The 18,256-nt window shown below is 36.9% G+C and overlaps 1 protein-coding gene across 4 annotated transcripts in view; it reads right to left on the bottom strand.

The window, feature by feature from the left end:
* UBAC2 (UBA domain containing 2) overlaps positions 1-18,256 on the bottom strand; it is a 234,365-nt gene that overhangs the window by 200,647 nt on the left and 15,462 nt on the right. For all 4 annotated transcript variants that reach the window (XM_044779759.2, XM_070520094.1, XM_070520093.1 and 1 more), the window contains exons 2-4: positions 9,162-9,289; positions 5,236-5,355; positions 4,589-4,698 (exon numbers count right to left, since the gene is read on the bottom strand). In XM_044779759.2, the coding sequence (XP_044635694.1) occupies positions 4,589-4,698; positions 5,236-5,355; positions 9,162-9,289 (358 nt within the window). The remainder of the gene's footprint in view (positions 1-4,588; positions 4,699-5,235; positions 5,356-9,161; positions 9,290-18,256) is intronic.

The following is an 18,256-nucleotide window of genomic DNA, read 5'->3' as shown; positions in this document are numbered from 1 at the left end:
TGCTTTGGTTATAAATGTATTTCTATCATTAATATGGATAAATTCATACTCTTAAAAAAAAAAGATAAACACAAAGAAGCCTAATCATCAAATAGCATTTTAGTATGAGAAGATCCCTTGGACGATTTTCTGGTCTAATCCTTCTGTTTTAAATATAAAAAAACTGCGGTCCAAAGAGGTTATCTGACTTGCTCAGTTAAAGAACCAGGAATAGAAACCAAATTCAGAGGCTGGCCCCATGCTGTAGTGGTGAAGTTCAGCAAGCTCCACGTCAGTGGCCTGGGTTCACGGGTTTAGATGCCAGGTGTGGACCTACACCACTTGTCAGCTGTGGCGGCAACCCACATACAAAAAATAGAGCAGGATGGGCACAGATGTTAGCTCAGGGCCAATCTTCCTCAAGCAAAAAGAGGAAGATTGGCCATGAATGTTAGTTCATGGCCAATCTTCCTCACCAAAAAAGAAAAAAAAAAGCACAGACAAGCTTATAGAATGTAAACATTCTCAGAGCTACATAAGATAAAGGAGTCAAGGTGTACTGAGATGTAGTTTCTCAAAAATAGAAAACTACTTGAAGTTTTCACTTTGAATACTCAAGCGAGCAAGACACTTTAATCAATATCTTTAAACGAATTTCTACAACAAGGGAAATAATTCCTGTATTTGATATGTAGGCTTATGGTTGGTATATACATCACAGCCTACTCTCAACTATACGGATTAATCTACTCTTACATAATTTATTAAATGGTAGGTTCTCTGCAACGGCTTTTCTTGTTTAGAAGAATCTAATCTGAGAAGACAAAACACAACAAAAGACTTTGTCAACACAAAGTCAACAAAGTGAAAATGTATGTCATGGTTCTCACAATAAAACTACAGATAATCTAAAACACAGTTAATTAAAAAATATTTTATTTAGTGTTGTAATCAGATATGTTTTAACATCATACGTAAAAACAAAATTCTACTGATTCTGGAGGGGTTTGATTCTGGGAAACAATATAACATCCACATGTAAATACTAACAATTAAAAATAATAGCTATATAAGGACAGGTGTATGATAGTCATGGTTCACTAGAAGCACCTAACATACACAGCTTTTAATAACGGAGCTATCTTTACTTTCAAAACCTAATGGTTACATTCTCTGAATTTCAAATAACAACTATGAGAATCTATGAGGTATAACTATGAGGTATAACTTCTATGCAAAGCACTAGAAAAAGAGATGAACAAGTCTAAAGTCAAAGATCTTACCTTACAGTCTTACGGGGCTACACTGTAATCAAGGCTGTCCCTTCAACATTACTCGATGTAAGGCAATGGGCACGGAAAGTAAAACTAGTTCTCCCTCAAAGAGCTAGGAGGGTGGCAGAGAAGACCCAGATAATGATAACGATAATGACGATGCAATGTAATAAATGCTAATAAGGATCTTAATAAATTTGTTAGAATACACAAAAAAGGAAAATTATCCTGCCAAAAGGTGACAGGGTGCAGAAAGAACACCTAATAGGCGTGAGAATACAAATACATAGCATGTTGAGAAAGTTGAATGACCAACTGGGGAGTGGCTTCAAACACTGGATTTGGGGTCAGATTATGAGGGCTTTGAAGGGAAAGAAGAAAACCAACATGTGGTGGGGGAAGGGGTGCGGATAATAGTGCTAGGATGTTTATATAAGTGGGCTTATTATTCTCTCCACTGCCCTGTGAAATATAGAGTATGACCCTCAATTTACATATGAGGGTCGTCAATAAACTGAGCTCAGGAAATCAAACTTGAGAGAAGTAACTTGCTCAACATTACACACAAGTATACGTGGCAGAGTTGGCATCTCAAATCTGGTCTACCTGATGGCAAAGCCTATGCCATTCCCTCTATTGCAGATTGTCTTGATGCCCTCTTGGAGGAGTTTAGTTCTTATTCTGAAGAAAATGAGGATTTAAAGGTTTTAAAAGGAAGATCGGCATGGTCAAACTTGTATTTTAGGAAGATAACTTCTGATAACATTGCATGGAATGCTTTAAAGCTGATAGACTAGTTACAGAATACTGCAAAAATCTGGCAAGAAAAGATAACAGTTTAGACTGAGATAATAACAGCAGGAATGGAGAAGATGGGATGAACAAATGATTTATACAGGACTTCAAATTAATAAGACTTGGTGCCCTACTCCAATGATGAGAAAAGGGAAAAATTTCCAGCTTGGATGACTGAGTAGATGGCAAATGCCATTAACTAAAATAAGGAGTACAGAAGGAGGAGGAGATGAGAGTATAGAACAGATGAGAGCTTCTGAACATGATAAATTTCCTTTGAGTCTTAGAAGTCACTAGGAAATATGACTCTAGAAAGATCAGGAATGTAATATGGACTGGAAATAAAGTCTTGGGAACCAACAATAGACGTTAACTGTAGATGAAGTCATGAGAATGGATAAGACAGCTCTGAGGAAGCACTTGGTAAGCTTGAGAAAGGAGCTGCAGATGGCAAATAAGATCAAAAAGGACCAGGAGAAAGTAGTGTACTGGGACGCAAGGGAGCAGGTTATTTCATGAAATAATGGGACGTCAAAAGCATGTAATGTGCTATTGAAAGGTCAAATAAGATGATAAGCCACTGGCTTTAGAGATCAGTTGGTTATTGGTGACTGTTAGAAGTTTTAATAGTTGTGAGGTAAAAAAAAGAGAGAGAGAATTATATAGGAAGTGAAGAATTGTAGATAGTGCAGATAAATTTGACATTGATGGGAAAGAAAAAGGCAACAAGATGTTATGTGAAAAACACTGCAAATTTCACAGCACATTGACTAAAAAAAGAGAGTAGTTCCTCTCCTGAGTTTCTGAAGCTTTGCTACCATCAAATAAAAGATATATTTACAAAATGCAAAGTTTATTTACTGAGGTAAAGATTAATGTTCCAAGAAGTCTATGTTTCAGAAAGCTTTAAGATTCTAAAAAGCCATAGTGTAACATTTCATGATTTGAAAAGGAAAGAGAATTCTATTCTCTTTCAGGTGATGGTTGAATTAACATTCATATTGTCTTTCAAAGGGTAGCCTATAACTTTCAGATTTACTCAGATTTACAACTCTTGCTACAAACTAAGATTTAAATACATAAATGCCTTCTTGCCTTAATAAAAAAATATTCTCAACAACTTCAAAACTGAACCAATCCTCCTCATATGGACCAGTTAATAGGATTCTATAAAGAAATAAATGTCATTCATATAAAGAAATAACTGTCATTCAACTCCATATGCAATAGGAAAAAAAAGTCATTAGACAAGGAGACAATATAAATAAGAATTAAAAGCTATGTTACTACCCATCCCCAACATTTATTCTAACTCAAACACACATGACACACAAATACCCTTCCATAACTCAGCAGGCCTATAGAGAACCAAAAAGAATTGGTCTGGATGAGAAATGTTTGGGAAAAATTAATGATTTAGCAATGCTGCTTCTTTTCAGAATCAACATGGACTCATTCCTGATGACTACACTATTTTCCACAATAGCAGAATAGTCAACTGAAACTACTCAGTCTAATTACAATTACAACCCATGGAACTCAACAAAAACTGCATGATTATTATGATACAGAATGTTACCTGTCTCCATTCAAACATTATTATAATCACACACGATTAAAACAGCTAAAGGTTGACACTCATGCCAACCATAATTCAGTAAATCCCATAAAGGGCAGCTGCACCACAAATATTAACAATGTAAATGTGACAGCTATTAGACCACTAATTATATTTTAAAAATAGAGATCCACGGTGAATTTGAATCAAGATACATACTATAGCCTAACAGTTCTCAAAACACACATTTAAAATTAAAATAAGGCTGAAGTTGGTACACACAGAATTTTAAATATCTGGTATCTTTATTTTGTAGTATCTCATTTCTCAAAAAATGTCTCAGATACTTAATTCAGAGATGCTTTAAGGTCATTTATACATGCTAACAACTCTGCTCCTAGATTAGTTATTTCATAAACTAATACATGTTTTTTGTTTTGTTTTGTTTTTAAAGAACATAACACAATACGAAAGCACGTACACTCGGGGTTGGGTTGGCCATCGTGCGTTGGCTACAAAGTTGTAACCTACATACTGACCTTGCTTTATCTTTGGTGGAAGTACATCAACACCACCAATTTTCAAAAACATCATTCTTCAGAAGCTTAACTTCAGGCAAATTAAATTTGTTTCCTAATCTGAATAAATTTTGTATTTTAGTGTTTAATTAGTTCACAAATTACACAGACAAAATTTCACTATAAAAACATACAAAATTAATTTTATCTTCAGGACCAGAACAGGAAATTCATTAAAAATTCTCTAAAATATGGGATTGCAAAGCTGAAAGAGTGAGTGTAAAATAGATTCTGTTTCAAGAACATAATAAAAATATAAGTGCACATTATATTTTTTTACACATAAAATCAATTTTACTATATCTAAAAGTTTAAAATATTCTTTTACTGACTTTCATGTACAATAACGCTTTGAATCTGATTTAAGTGGTTACAAATTAAGCTAATCTTTGAGAGCTACTTACAATCCAGAAGGCAAATTCCTGGCTGCAGCGATACCAAAGGAATACCGCACAGCCTCAACGAGGATGAATTCAACCAAGGCTGACAAAACCCAGGAACCCAGCAGAAAGGACTAAAAATAAAACAGGAAGAACATTATAGAGGAGTCTTTTAAAAATAAACTAACGTTTATTTAATTAGAACCAGCTCAGATTATACACACACTTTTTAAAGTTTGTTTTTATTAGAACAGACTTTTCAAAATGAGGCAGTAAAACCATACTGGTCAAATGCATTATCTGCCATAATTTCTAAATATGTTAAAGAAAAAATAAATCACACTATAAATATCTTAACAAGTAACAAACTATTAAGCAAAATAAGTATTAAAATGTTATTAAAGTCAAAATCCTAATTAAAATTTTTATTACCCACTTACACCTAATATTATTTATTATCATTACCATTATTATTTTATTATGCTAGTGGCTGAAATTTTAAATCTTTCTTTGGTTAATGTCTATGCTCCAAATTAGATAGAGGATCATGTAATTAAAAGATAATTGTTAATAATAACACCAAGCTTAACAAAATAAAACTATTTAAAAATAAAAAACAAAAACATTTTTTCTATAAGCTAAGTAGCTAAGGATAAATACATAAAACTTACTGCAAATTTTCTGCTTCCATATCTTCTTTCAAATATTCTAAAATTATAAATAAGCAGACTACTGCAGAAAGTATCTTTTAAATCAAGGCAAATTATTCTTCCACATATCAACCTCCAAATCTAGATGGGGATTTAAAAAAGAACAATAAATAAGGGTAAGATTTGTTCAGGTCTCTTCCTTAGCAACTTTATTACATTTACTTTATACTGCTTATTTTTTATACTCTAATTTAAGCAAAATAATGCTGCACATACAAAAGGAAAACTACAAATGTTTTTGCTAAGAAATGAGCTAAACTGTCTCATACAAAAAATTTCTTCCTTATAATGGTATGTAAAATTTTTTCTTTTATTATAATAAAACGTATTCTCATTAAGACAACAGCAAACATCCTGTAAAAAATTTTAAGATTGTGTCTAGTAAGACAAAAATAAATTACATACATGAGCTGGAATGAAAGGCTAACAGATGCTAACAGATGTTTATTTTTATGCTACTAAAAACAAAGTTGTAATTAAAAAGCAATAAAGCCCAAAATGTACATTTCTGAGTATAATTTTAATGACTAATCTACTTCACAGTAACTATTTACAGGGCAATGCATGGCAACTGTTGCTAAATATTACTAGGTGTGAAATTTTAAAATAATTTAACTTTTAGTTTATTTAAATCAACTTCTGGTTGGGTGAAAAACATATAAGGAAATACAGAAAGAAGAAAGACCTACTCAAAGGCCTAATTTGAGTCTTCTTAAATATTTTCCAGATTTTTAAAGATAATCCCAATGACATACGCAAAACACTCTGATCTTATTTCCCATTCACAATTACCTAATAAGATAAGTAAAACAAATATTAACCCTATCTTTTTTTGTATTGTTTTTATTTTAGTAAAATATACTTAAAATAAAATTTATCATTGTAACTATTTTTAAGCGTACAATTCAATGTCATTAAGAACATTCACAATGTCATACACCCATCACCACTATCTATTTCCAGAACTTCTCTGTCATCCCAAACAGAAACTCTGTACCCATTAAACAATAATTCCCCATTCTCCCCTCCCCTCAGCCCCTAGTAACCATTGTTCTACCTTATGCCTCTAGACATTTGACTATTCTAGGTAACTGATAGAATTAAAATCAGACAATATTTGTTCTTTTGGTGTCTGGCCTATTTATTTCACTTAGCATAATGTCTTCAAGGTTCATGTTGAAGTATGCATTAGAACTTCATTCCTTTTAATGGCTAAATAATATTTCACTGTATGTGTACATCACATTTTAAAAATCCATTTGTCCATTAATGAACATTTAGACTATTTCCACCTTTTGGCTATTGTCAATAATGCTGCTATGAACATTGGTAATATTAACTCTATCTTAAGGAAAAAGAGGCAGAGAGGAAGTATTTTACTTGTGTAAGGTCATACAACCTGTGCTCTGGCCAACAGAACTAATACTAATACTAATAGAAAACGGACTCTACCAACTGTCAAAATATTTCACATCTGTCTCTACTCCAGGCAAAACACCAGGCAGTCTTTGTCATTAGTGTACTCTAAAATATGAGGGCACTGGACTAGTTCAGGGATGGCCACCAGAGTTTACTTTGCCTGCCAATCTAGCTGAAATGGGGGTGGCTGCCTACATATCTGTGTTAAGGTCATAGCTGGGTTGAAGGAGAGAGAGCACCATGATGAGTAGGCAATGACCATCATGAGCACACATATGGAACACAGGTGACCTCTCCAAACTAAATCTCTTTTCTCCCTCAGAAATTCCATGACTCTGCGTGAGAATCACCTTGAAACTTTAGGCCAGCATCTACCACCATCAATATGATTAAATGGGACAGTGTACATGAGGGCACTTTGCAAACTGTCCAGGACTTTACAAATGTAAGATGATGATGACTGTCATCTTTACAGAAGAGCAGATGCAGAGACCATGAAAGACAGCTCCACGTCTTCTACTCCCACATTTAACATTCTAACAAAAGTACTCTACTCACGGCCAAGTCCTGAGAGGCACTAGGAAAACCTGAGAGATTAAGGAAATTCAGATGCTATGATTACTAAAACATAACAAATTGGGTTTATAGAACTCCATGTCTTTTGCTGTTGTTTTTTTCCCAGTTAACAACAAATAAAACTAGAAGCTATACCTTTAAATAACTTGCATTTTGTAAATACGTTCAAGGACACAGAAACTTGAGACCTGGTCTAAGAACAAACCACTGGGTATTACTATGAAGACCGATCGCTGGCTTGCACTCAGTGAAGCACTGCTTCTGCACTTCACCCTGAAGAACACTAAAGGCACGATCTCCACCTTAACTGCCCAAATCTGGGAGATTGTGAACTTGCACAATAAAGCTCTTCATCAGCTGCCCCTCCTGCCCTCATCCAATCCAACCTTGCCTTAGTCTCCAACCACGCCTCGTACACAGTACTTCTAAGGGTCTGAAGGTCACATTGCTTCAGGAAGTAAAATGCCCTTCTCTCACTACTGCTTATTAACAGTCATCCCTTCCTTCAGATCAAATGGGAAACTCACATCGTGGAGGCTCTCCAGGGCCATCCCACCCCATACTACTTCATTTATGAAGCCCCAAGGATTTAATATACACCTGTTCTACGGGATTATGTTCTTCTAGCTGTGTGTGTTTAGATTTCCCAAGGCAGAACTGAAACTTCCTATCTCTGTAGCAGCTCTTATAAATGCACACCAAGAGCCTCTTAGGAGGTTCTAGCAGGAGTGTAGCTATTCACACTGGTTGTCCTCCATCTAGGCAGGTCACCGCCTTGAGACCACGGATGCCAACAGAGTGGCGCAGTAGAAGGGACATTGGCCTACTTAGCCAGATGAACCAAATTAACTCCCCAAACCAGGAAGGTACCAACTCAAGGCCAGAGGGCCCTTACACTCCCTTACAGCAGTGGTTCTCAGAGTTGGCCATGTACCAAAATCCCCTGGGAATCTTTTTAAAAACTACATCAATACCCAGGCCCTACCACTAGACTCTTCGACTCAATTGGCCTAGGGTGAAGTCTTGGCATCTATATACATATACATTTTTTTTAAGTTTATCCAGATGATTCTAATGTGCAGCGAAGGTTGAAAACCACTCCATTATAGCAACTTAAATAATATAGAAGGCATGTGATATTCTCACAGAAAGCAGTAGTATGGATAAATAACTGAAAGATCTTCATAGAAACCTGGTGACACCAACCTGAGCAACAGTATTAATTACATCATTATGAAGAAAAGGTGTCAGTATTAAAAAGTGGATTATTATGCTTAAAATGGCTAATCAAGTATTTAGCAAAGAAAAGGTGGCTGGATATACACCATAATTTGCAATAACACTCCAACTCAGAGACAGATCCAGCATCACCATTTTCAGTGAGATTAACCCATAAATCTTGGAGCATTCGAGTTCTGCTCTTCCCAGCAGCTAAAACCCAAGAGAAATTTCCTACTTGGTTTAACCACTGCTATAAAAGTAATTCATAGATTCACAATCTGGTGAAGTTGAAAGAGCTTAGATCGTCTCATCAATATTTAAATTGACGCAAGTTTTTGAAAATGTTAAGTATAAATACTAATCATAAAAAAAGATTTAACATTGTTTTTAATTCTCTTGAAATTATAAATTGCATTTCTATGAGTAAAAAATGAAACTGAAGAGACGTGCCTAGTAAAAGGAAATACTGCAATTGCTTCATTACAATCCGCTTTGCTGAAAATATCAATAAATGCAATTAGAAAATTTACTTGCTAATGGAATATTAATAGTAAATAATATTTCTTAGAAATTTAGAGGCTTTGAGGGACTAACAATAGCAGAAAGAAAAGGTAAATCAAGAAAAAAAATCTGCCTTCTCTCCTCCCAGAGGCCAGAGAAGCAGAGCTCACCTGGAAGTCGTCCTTGACTGCTTGGAGGTCATACACAAAGAACCTCTGACAGTGCGGCAGGAGGAGGGTCAGCAAAAGGGACAGGGCGCTGGGGACCAGTAAAAGACTCTTGGACAGAGGTGCCTTGTCTGGAGGGAAAAAGAAAATCACTTTCAGAATAGTTGTTCCTAAGATTTAAAAAACCACATGGGTGAAAAGCAAGAGAATTCACTTTTTTTGAACTAGAATGACAACAAAGTTCACAAACCCTGGAATTTAATTCTTATTAACATATAGTTGAAAACATCTGCCTGCAGAGGGAGGTGGTCAAAGGGCACTGGAAACAAGTGGGGTTCACGGGCAGAGGCTTCACTGTCAGCTGGCTCTGACATGAGACCAGACCAAGTTCATAGCCAGTAACTTCCACAGAACACCTTTCAGAAGATGGTCACCAAAGTGTAAAGAAATACACAGAAGAGTATGTTTTCTATCACATTGACCAGTTGGTTTCTGAGCATGCCCAAGATTCACAGACATATACACATGTATTAAAAAAAAATTAAAAAGCAGTTAAAAGTGGTAACGTTGCTGACTGCAGTGGCTACTGAGATTTTCCACTATGAATACTACTGGAGCCTGAGTCAGTTTTCCATTTGAGAGCCTTGTCTAAATCTTATGTAGCCTTGAAATTACAGCTCAATTTCCAGTTCCCTCCATCAGTCTCAGTGAACCATTACAGCCTAAGGGGCTTTTCCCCCGACTCTGCACCCTTGTTTCTAGGCACGACTTTGAGTAGTCAGAGCTTTGAACCTGTTTTGCCTTCCAGAAAGGACATCACGTGCCTCCTCTTCTCTTTACTGGCCATAAAGCCTGCACAGCCCCTTGCACATATGAAATGTTCAGATCACCAACAGGCAAGACCACAGGAAAGTATCACAGATGGGGACGTTCTCAGATTGTGTGAAGTACACTTTAATCTTATTCATAAGAAATGTCCTGGGAGTGAATTTATTAGTCACAGTTGGTAATGTGGTTACTGAACTTAAGTATATAAAAATAACCCAACTGTTTCCTCTCTGCTAAGGTCTTACGAATGTCTAAATTGGAACCATCAGGAAAGTGGTTGCATACAGTCTTCATGACCAAGACACAATCCAGGCTCCAGGAAATCAAAAAGCTAACGGAGGTGCCCATTGCCTAGTACCTCAAAAGTATAGGAGAGCAGTGTGGCTGTGAGCTTGACCAACCTAAATTCTACCTTGAGCAATTCAAGCCTCAGTCTTCCTCACCTGTAAAATGGAGACAAGAGAACCTACCTCAAAAGTGTTATGAGATCCCATTCGCAACAACATGGATGGACCTTGAGGGTATTATGTTAAGCGAAATAAGCCAGACAGAGAAAGACGAACTCTATATGACTCCACTCATAGGTGGAAGGTAACATATAGACAAGGAGAACTGATCGGTGGTTACCAGGGGAAAGGGGGGGGGGTGGGGGGGTGGGGGGAAGGCACAAAGGGTGAAGTGGTGTACCCACAACATGACTAACAATAATGTACAACTGAAATTTCACAAGGTTGTAAACTATCATAATCTTAATAAAAAAAAAAAAAAAAAAGAGAGGCTGGCCCCGTGGCCGAGTGGTTAAGTTCGCGCACTCTGCTGCAGGTGGCCCAGTGTTTCGTTGGTTCGAATCCTGGGCACGGACATGGCACTGCTCATCAAGCCACGCTGAGGCGGCGTCCCACATGCCACAACTAGAAGGACCCACAACTAAGAATATACAACTATGTACTGGGGGGCTTTGGGAAGAAAAAGGAAAAAATAAAATTAAAAAAAAAAAGATGGATTGATGAAATAAAAAGAGGCATGGGTATACGATAAAGCAAACAATAAAATGTTCATTGTAGAATGCAGGTGGTAGGTATATGGCTATTCACATTCTTTCAACTCTTAAGCATGTTTGATAATTTTCCTAATAAAACATGGTGAGGGCACATGGTGAATTACAGAATTTCAGAGCTGAGAAAGGACTTCAAAATACATGAAGTAGGGGCCAGCCCAGTGGCACAGCGGTTAAGTTCTCATGTTCCACTTCGGCGGCCTGGGGTTGGCCAGTTCAGATCCCACGTGTGCTTGACAAGCCATGCTGTGGCAGGTGTTCCACATATAAAGTAGAGGAAGATGGGCACGAATATTACCTCAGGGCCAGTCTTCCTTCAGCAAAAAAGAGGAGGATTGGCAGCAGATGTTAGCTCAGGGCTAATTGTCCTCAAAAAAAAAAAAAAAATACATGAAGTAAAAACTGATAGAATTGAAAAGAAAAACAGATACATCCACAAATTTAGTTGGAGACTTCAGTACTCCTCTCTCAGTAGTCAATAACACAAGTAGACAGAAAATCAGTGTTACGGACTTAACTGTGTCCTCCAAAAATGCAAATGTTGAAGCTCTAACCCCCAATGTAAAGGCCCAAAGATGGGGCCTTTAAAGATGCAATTAAAGTCACAGAGGTTATATGGGAGGGACCTATCCAACACGTCCCTATAAGAAAAGGAAGAGACACTACAGACGTATACATACAGAGGAAGGACCACGTGAACACACAAGGAGAACACAGCCCTTTACAAGCCAAGGAGAGAGGCCTCAGGAGAAACTAAACTTGGTAACACTGCTTAAAGGGCACTGCTTTAAATGCTTATATAGGAAAAGACAAGGTCTCAAGTGATGATGTACGCTACAATCTTTAAAAAACTAGAAAAAGAAGAGCAAACTAAATCCTAAACAAGCAGATGGAAAGAAATAACTAAGAGCAGAAATTAATGAAATAGAAAACTAAAATGTAATAGAGAAAAATCAATAAAACTAAAAGCTGGTTCTTTGAGAAAATTTCTAACAGAACTGACCAGAAAAAAAGAGAAGACAATTACCAAGAAAGAAGCAGGGGACATCACTACAGATCCCATAGACATTAAAAGGATAATAAGTATTGCACAACATTGTGAAATGTACTTAAAAACACCACTGGTCTGTATATTTAAAAATGGTTAGAATGGTGAATTTTATGTATGTACTTTTTATCACAATTAAATAAAATTTTAAAAGGATAATAAGGGAATATTAGAAACAACTTTTTGCCCATAAATTCAACAACTTAGATGAAATAGATAAATTCCTTAAAAGGCACAAACTACTAAAACTTACTCAAAAAGAAATGGATAAATTGAATAGTCCTGTAAAAATTGAGAAATTGAATTCATAGTTAAAAGTCTTCCAACAAAGAAAACTCCAGGTCTGATGGTTTCAATGGAGAATTCTACCACACATTTAAAGGAAAAAGACTACCAATTCCTCAGAAACTTTTCGACCATACAGAAAAGAACACTTACCAATGCATTTTATGAAGCTGACATTACAGTGATGTCAAAATCAGACCAAGACATTAAAAGAAAACAGACCAATACCCCTTGTCATAGATGTAAAATTCTCAACAAAATATTAGCAAATTGAATCCAGCAATACATAAAAAGGATAATACAGGATCCACCAAGTGAAGTTTATACTAGGAATGCAAAGCAAATCAATGTAATTCACCATCTCAAGAGCAAAGAAAAGTGTACTGCATAATTCTATTCACATCCTGCCCAATTATCTGCTTATTCTATGAAGCCAATTTTTGTCAGTTCACAAGGTAAAACTGGCCACTTACTGCTGTGTAGTTAATGATAGGTTATGCCTTCAATCTAATCTTTCTACTAATACTACCCAACATTTATTGAGCACTTCCCAAGTGCAAAGTGCTATACACAGCACTTTATGTCTACTGCCTTGCTCCTGACACTCACTCACACCTCAGGGCCTTTACATCTGCTCCTCCTTCTACCCAAAATGCTCTTCTCACATCCAGCTTATTCTCTTCATTCAGTTCTCATTTCAAATAGCATCTCCTCAAAGTGGCTTTCCCTCATGACTTTATTGCTCTGGGCCGCATCCTTATGTTTTATTTCATTGTACTTTCCACTATTTGAAATAATTCTTTATTTACTTTTTTGTCTGTCTCCCTCATCAGAATGCAAACTCTATGAAAGCAGCGTCCTTGTTTGTATTGCTCACTGTTTTACTCTCATACCCAGAACAGCACCTGGCACATGGCAGTGTTCAGTTACTAGTATCTGGTGAATGAATGAGTATATGAGGTAGATACTACCCTCTCCAAATTTATACAGATGAGAAAACTGAGACTCAAAGGGTAAGTTACCCATCCATGATTACAGAATGTCTTAACCTGGGTTCCACTGAAAGTAAAGGGTGAAACAAAGGCTCCCAGGCAGGCAGTTTATTTTGGAATGTGATCCCACGGAGGAGCGAAGGACACAGGGAAGGACAAGGGGAGGAAGAGTCAATACAAGTTGGCCACCACTATGAGTGACAGATGTTTCTGATGAGTGCTTGATCTTGCAGGGTTTTCTAAGAAGCCTTGTGAATGTATCTCAGAACTATCACCCAGGGAAGAAACAGGAAAACAATTTCATCCATCATCCCTCAGTAGTCTAGAATGGCCATAGAAAAGAAGCCCCACGGGAAGAAGAGAAAAATAAGCTTTACCAAATCAGACCAGCTTATACTAAATGAGACTGTAGAAACAGAAGGCATAAAGTGAGGCTGAGCACACTGAAATGCTGTGCAAGAAGAGGTGTCTGATAAAATGGCTAGAGAGTGGCAGAACCAACTTCTAATGCTGACAGTCTGACTACAGACAGTCCCTGACTTACGATGGTTCAACATCTGATTTTTCAACTTCACAATGGTGCAAAAACAACACGTATTCAATAGAAACCATACTTCAAATTTTGAATTTTGACCTTTTCTCAGGCTAGCAATCTGAGGTATGACCTTCTCTTGTGATGCTGGGCAGCAGCAGCTCGCTGCCACTCCCAGTCAGCCCCGTGATGGCAAGGGTAAACAACCGATACTCTGACAACCAAGCTGTACACACACAACCACTCTGTTTTTCACTTTCTGTAGAGTAGTCAATAAACCACATGAGATATTCAACACTTTATTGTAAATAGGCTTTGTGTTAGATGATTTTGCCCAACTTTGGGCTAATTTAAGTGTTCTGAGATGTTTAAGGGAGGCTAGGATAAGCTAGGATGTTTGGTAGGTTAGGTGTGTTAAACGCATTTTCGACTTATGATATTTTCAACTTAACAATGGGTTTATTGGAACGTAACCCCATCATAAATTGAGGCAGACCTATACAAACAAAAGTGCTTCCTATGCCGCATTGAAATAGAACTCCACGGTGCAAAGGGATTTTCACCTGCATGGTAGGTCTTAAGTGAAAGACATATATAGTCATAAACAGCAATAATAGAAGTCAAAGTGGTGCCCTGTAACAAAAGTAACAAAGTGTGTAACAAAAGTAAATGCAATTGTGAATGGAAATACAAAAAGATGGCAGTCTGGGGAGGTTGCAACACAGAGCGGTACTCACTTACTAAATGCTGAACTGATCAAAGGTTTTAAAAATATATATAAACCCTCTGATGCAAAAAAATTTACATCTAGGAATTTAGCCAAAAGTAACTATCATGGATGTGCACAACGATTTTGCTACAAAGATGCTCATCACAGCATTGTTTATAATAGTGAAACGACAAGAAACAACATGAACATCCAATAGGAAAATGAGTAAATTATCTTCTGCCCATAAAATGGAATAATATTCAATTTTAAGAAGTAGGTTGTAGAAAAATATTTCATGCCTTGGAAAGATCTTCCTAAACAGTAAGAGCAAAATACTTCTGGTAATATAATTATATAATACTTTTTAATAGTTCATAAATACATGGGTTTTTTTTTTAAAGTATCTATCAAAACATTAACAGTGGTAATCTCTGAATGATCAGCTCATGGGAGACTTTAATTTTTCTATAAAAATCTATTTTAAGAATTAGAAAAAATAATTCTTCTTTAACTAGTTACTAATTCAGTAAAAAGTTTCATTAAATCTTTATGCACTGACTTAAGGCTAGCCACTAGCAATCTTCTGGCCTCTCTGTGAATGGAGCCAGGAAGTGGTTCATACATGAAGAACCCAAGCCGTGGTCAAATGGAAGGTTAAAAAAAGTTACTTATCTGCAGCACGTTCCTCCACCTTTGAAAATAGAGATGTTACAAATTTTGAGAATAACACACAATGCATTAATCTACGAGTAAAAATGCAAAACATCTATTGCAAAGATGATATAAAACACCAAAGCTTAAGATGTTTCCTTTTGGGTCATTCTACCTCTATGATACAATCAAAGTACACAGACATCTCTTTGTGGCAAATAGCGATCAGGCTTTGGTGACTATGTATTATCCTAAAATAATTATTACAGTATATGTGGATTACTTTATGACAGACACTGTGCTAAAAAAAGCACTTCCTGTGTAATACCATCTCAGTGAATGCTTACAGTAATCCTAAGGCAGCAATTAGTTGCCTGAATGCTCTAGGTGAAAAATAGGTTACGAAAGGTTTGATAACTTGCCCAAGGTCACAGCTAGTTAGTAAAGAGGCTGAGATTTGAACTCAGTTCTGCCTGACTCTAAAGAAAAAAGTTTTTCTAATATATAAGAAGGAAATATGATATCTTTATAATAATGGTCCATGGTCTAAAGGGATTTTCACTATTACTATTTCTAGTACTCCACATGTATCTTTTCTATCTTTTTGGTTCCTCAAAAAGTTAAACATAGAATTATCATATGACCCAGCAAACTTGCTCCTAGCTATATACCCAAGAAAAGTGAAAACAGATGTTCAAACAAAAACCTGAACATTCATAGCAGTACTATGATAATAGCCAAAAAGTGGAAACAACCCAAATGTCCATCAACAGATGAATGGATAAACAAAATGTGGTATATGCTACAACAGAATATTATTGAGCCATAAAAGGAATGAAGTACTGATACACACAACAATATGGATGAACTTTGAAAACATTATACTACGTGAAAGAAGCCAGACACAAAAAACCGCATATTGCATGATTCCATTTACATGAAATGTCCAGAATTTAAAAATCCATAGAGACAGAAAGCAGATTAGTGGTTGCCAAGGGCAGGGAGGAGGAGGGAATGGTGAATGACTGCTTAATGGATACTAGTTTCCTTTTCGGGGTGATAAAAATGTTCTGGAATTAGATAGTGGTTGGTGATGATTGCACAACAATGTGAATGCACTGGAAGTCAATAATTGTACACTTTCAAATGGTTAAAATGGTGAACATTATATTATGTGAATTTTACCTGAATAAAAATACACATCTTTTACATACTGAAGACACTAACCACAGGTCTTGCAAAGCTTAGCCACGTGGGCTGTTACCGAAGCACCGCAGCTGAAGACAGATGCAGAGGGAGGAAGAGAAAGGCAGCAACCCAGCAACTCTACCCTTCCTCGTAAGTCAGCCATGTAAAAACACACTCATCAAAAACCCCAGTGTGGTTCACACCACCGAGAGGAGAGGCAGCCATATCCTACCATATCGGTTTTCCTATTTCTGACTAATTGACTGTTTCGTAAATTTCTCAGGGTTCCCACAAGAATGAGGTGATCTGGTGCCTCATGAAGGAACTTCCTTAAAGGGACTAAACCAAAAATAAGTATGGAAGTCCGCAAAAGTGCAGCAACCCAAGCATTGCAAGGGACACCTTCGGCTTCCACCATGATTTATTTGTACCTTTGAGCTTCCTCAAAGAAACTTAATGAAACTTATCCTCAGTGACCAAGTTAGGGAGGAAGGAATGCCTTCTGGCGACCATCTCAACACAGATTTCCATAAAACTGCCCGAGAATCAAAAGGTCTCCAGGTTATTTTTGTTACACTCATTTCCCTATGGTGTTTAGAAGCAAACGCTGTAAGCCATCTGCTCCTATTCCTAATGCACTAGGGAGAATTCAATGACACGGGGGCCTGCCACACTGCTGCTCACACAGGTCACGAAACAACTGGGCAGAGTGCCTGGCTCGTGAGGGCAACCAATAAACCCTTGTTACTGGACCAATACTTGTAAAATTTATCAGGAACATGAAAAGGCTACGTTTTCCCAGAAAAGAACAAAAAAAGAGGCAATAAGGAGGAGGACTTGCCCTCTAGATAAAAAATGTATCCTATACCTAAAATATTTAGACGGTGTGAATTAGGGGAAAAAAAAGAATAAGCAATAAAATGTAAAAAGGAAGTTCTAAAACAGAACTAAAAAGAAAGGCTTGCACACCAGAGCAAAGTGTGTCAGGTGGGCAAGCCATCAACAATGGCATCAGGCACCTATACTTTATTTCAATCCTGCCGCTATGCTGGACACCACTGGGTTTATCCTTAGGGAGATTTTAATACAAACATCAAGCCTTTCATTAACCATAAAAAGCAGTAACTGTTTAAAGTGCTACTTAGACAAGGAATACAATTTTAATGAAATAATAATTTTAAAAGCCCCAAGTAAGAAAATTATGAATGTTACACATGAATATAAGATAAATTATTCAACAGTAGGAACAACTCTGAAAAGGTGAATCAGGAAAACTTGTGGATAGTTCTAGACTCACATGGTAAACTGTAAGAGAAAAGAAAAGGTAATTTTAACTATTTATTTTCTTGTAAGGAAGATTAGCCCTGAGCTAACTGCTGCCAATCCTCCTCTTTTCACTGAGGAAGACTGGCCCTGAGCTAACATCGTGCCCATTTCCTCTACTTTATATGTGGGATACCTACCACAGCATGGTGTGCCAAGCGGTGCCACGTCCACACTCGGGATCCAAACTGGTGAACACTGGGCCGCCAAAGCAGAACATGCGCACTTAACCGCTGTGCCACCGGGCTGGCCCAAAAAGGTAATTTTAAAAAGAGAAAATGTATGGTTACTGGCAAGAAAATCTGTTGTAAATTCAGTGCATAAGGAGGCCAGGCAGGAATCAGTGAAACAGGAGAAGGAGATGGCAAAAGGTGCATGATCAGTGGATTTTTGTCATACAGCCCTGGTGTCGCCAGATCATTGCCTCAAGAGATAAGAGAAATCTGGATTTCTGTCTGAAATATTCTAATTTTAATATGTTAGAA

Source organism: Equus asinus, chromosome 11 (assembly GCF_041296235.1).
Source record: "Equus asinus isolate D_3611 breed Donkey chromosome 11, EquAss-T2T_v2, whole genome shotgun sequence".
In the NCBI taxonomy this organism is placed as follows: domain Eukaryota; kingdom Metazoa; phylum Chordata; class Mammalia; order Perissodactyla; family Equidae; genus Equus; species Equus asinus.
This window is presented reverse-complemented; position numbering and strand designations above follow the sequence as displayed.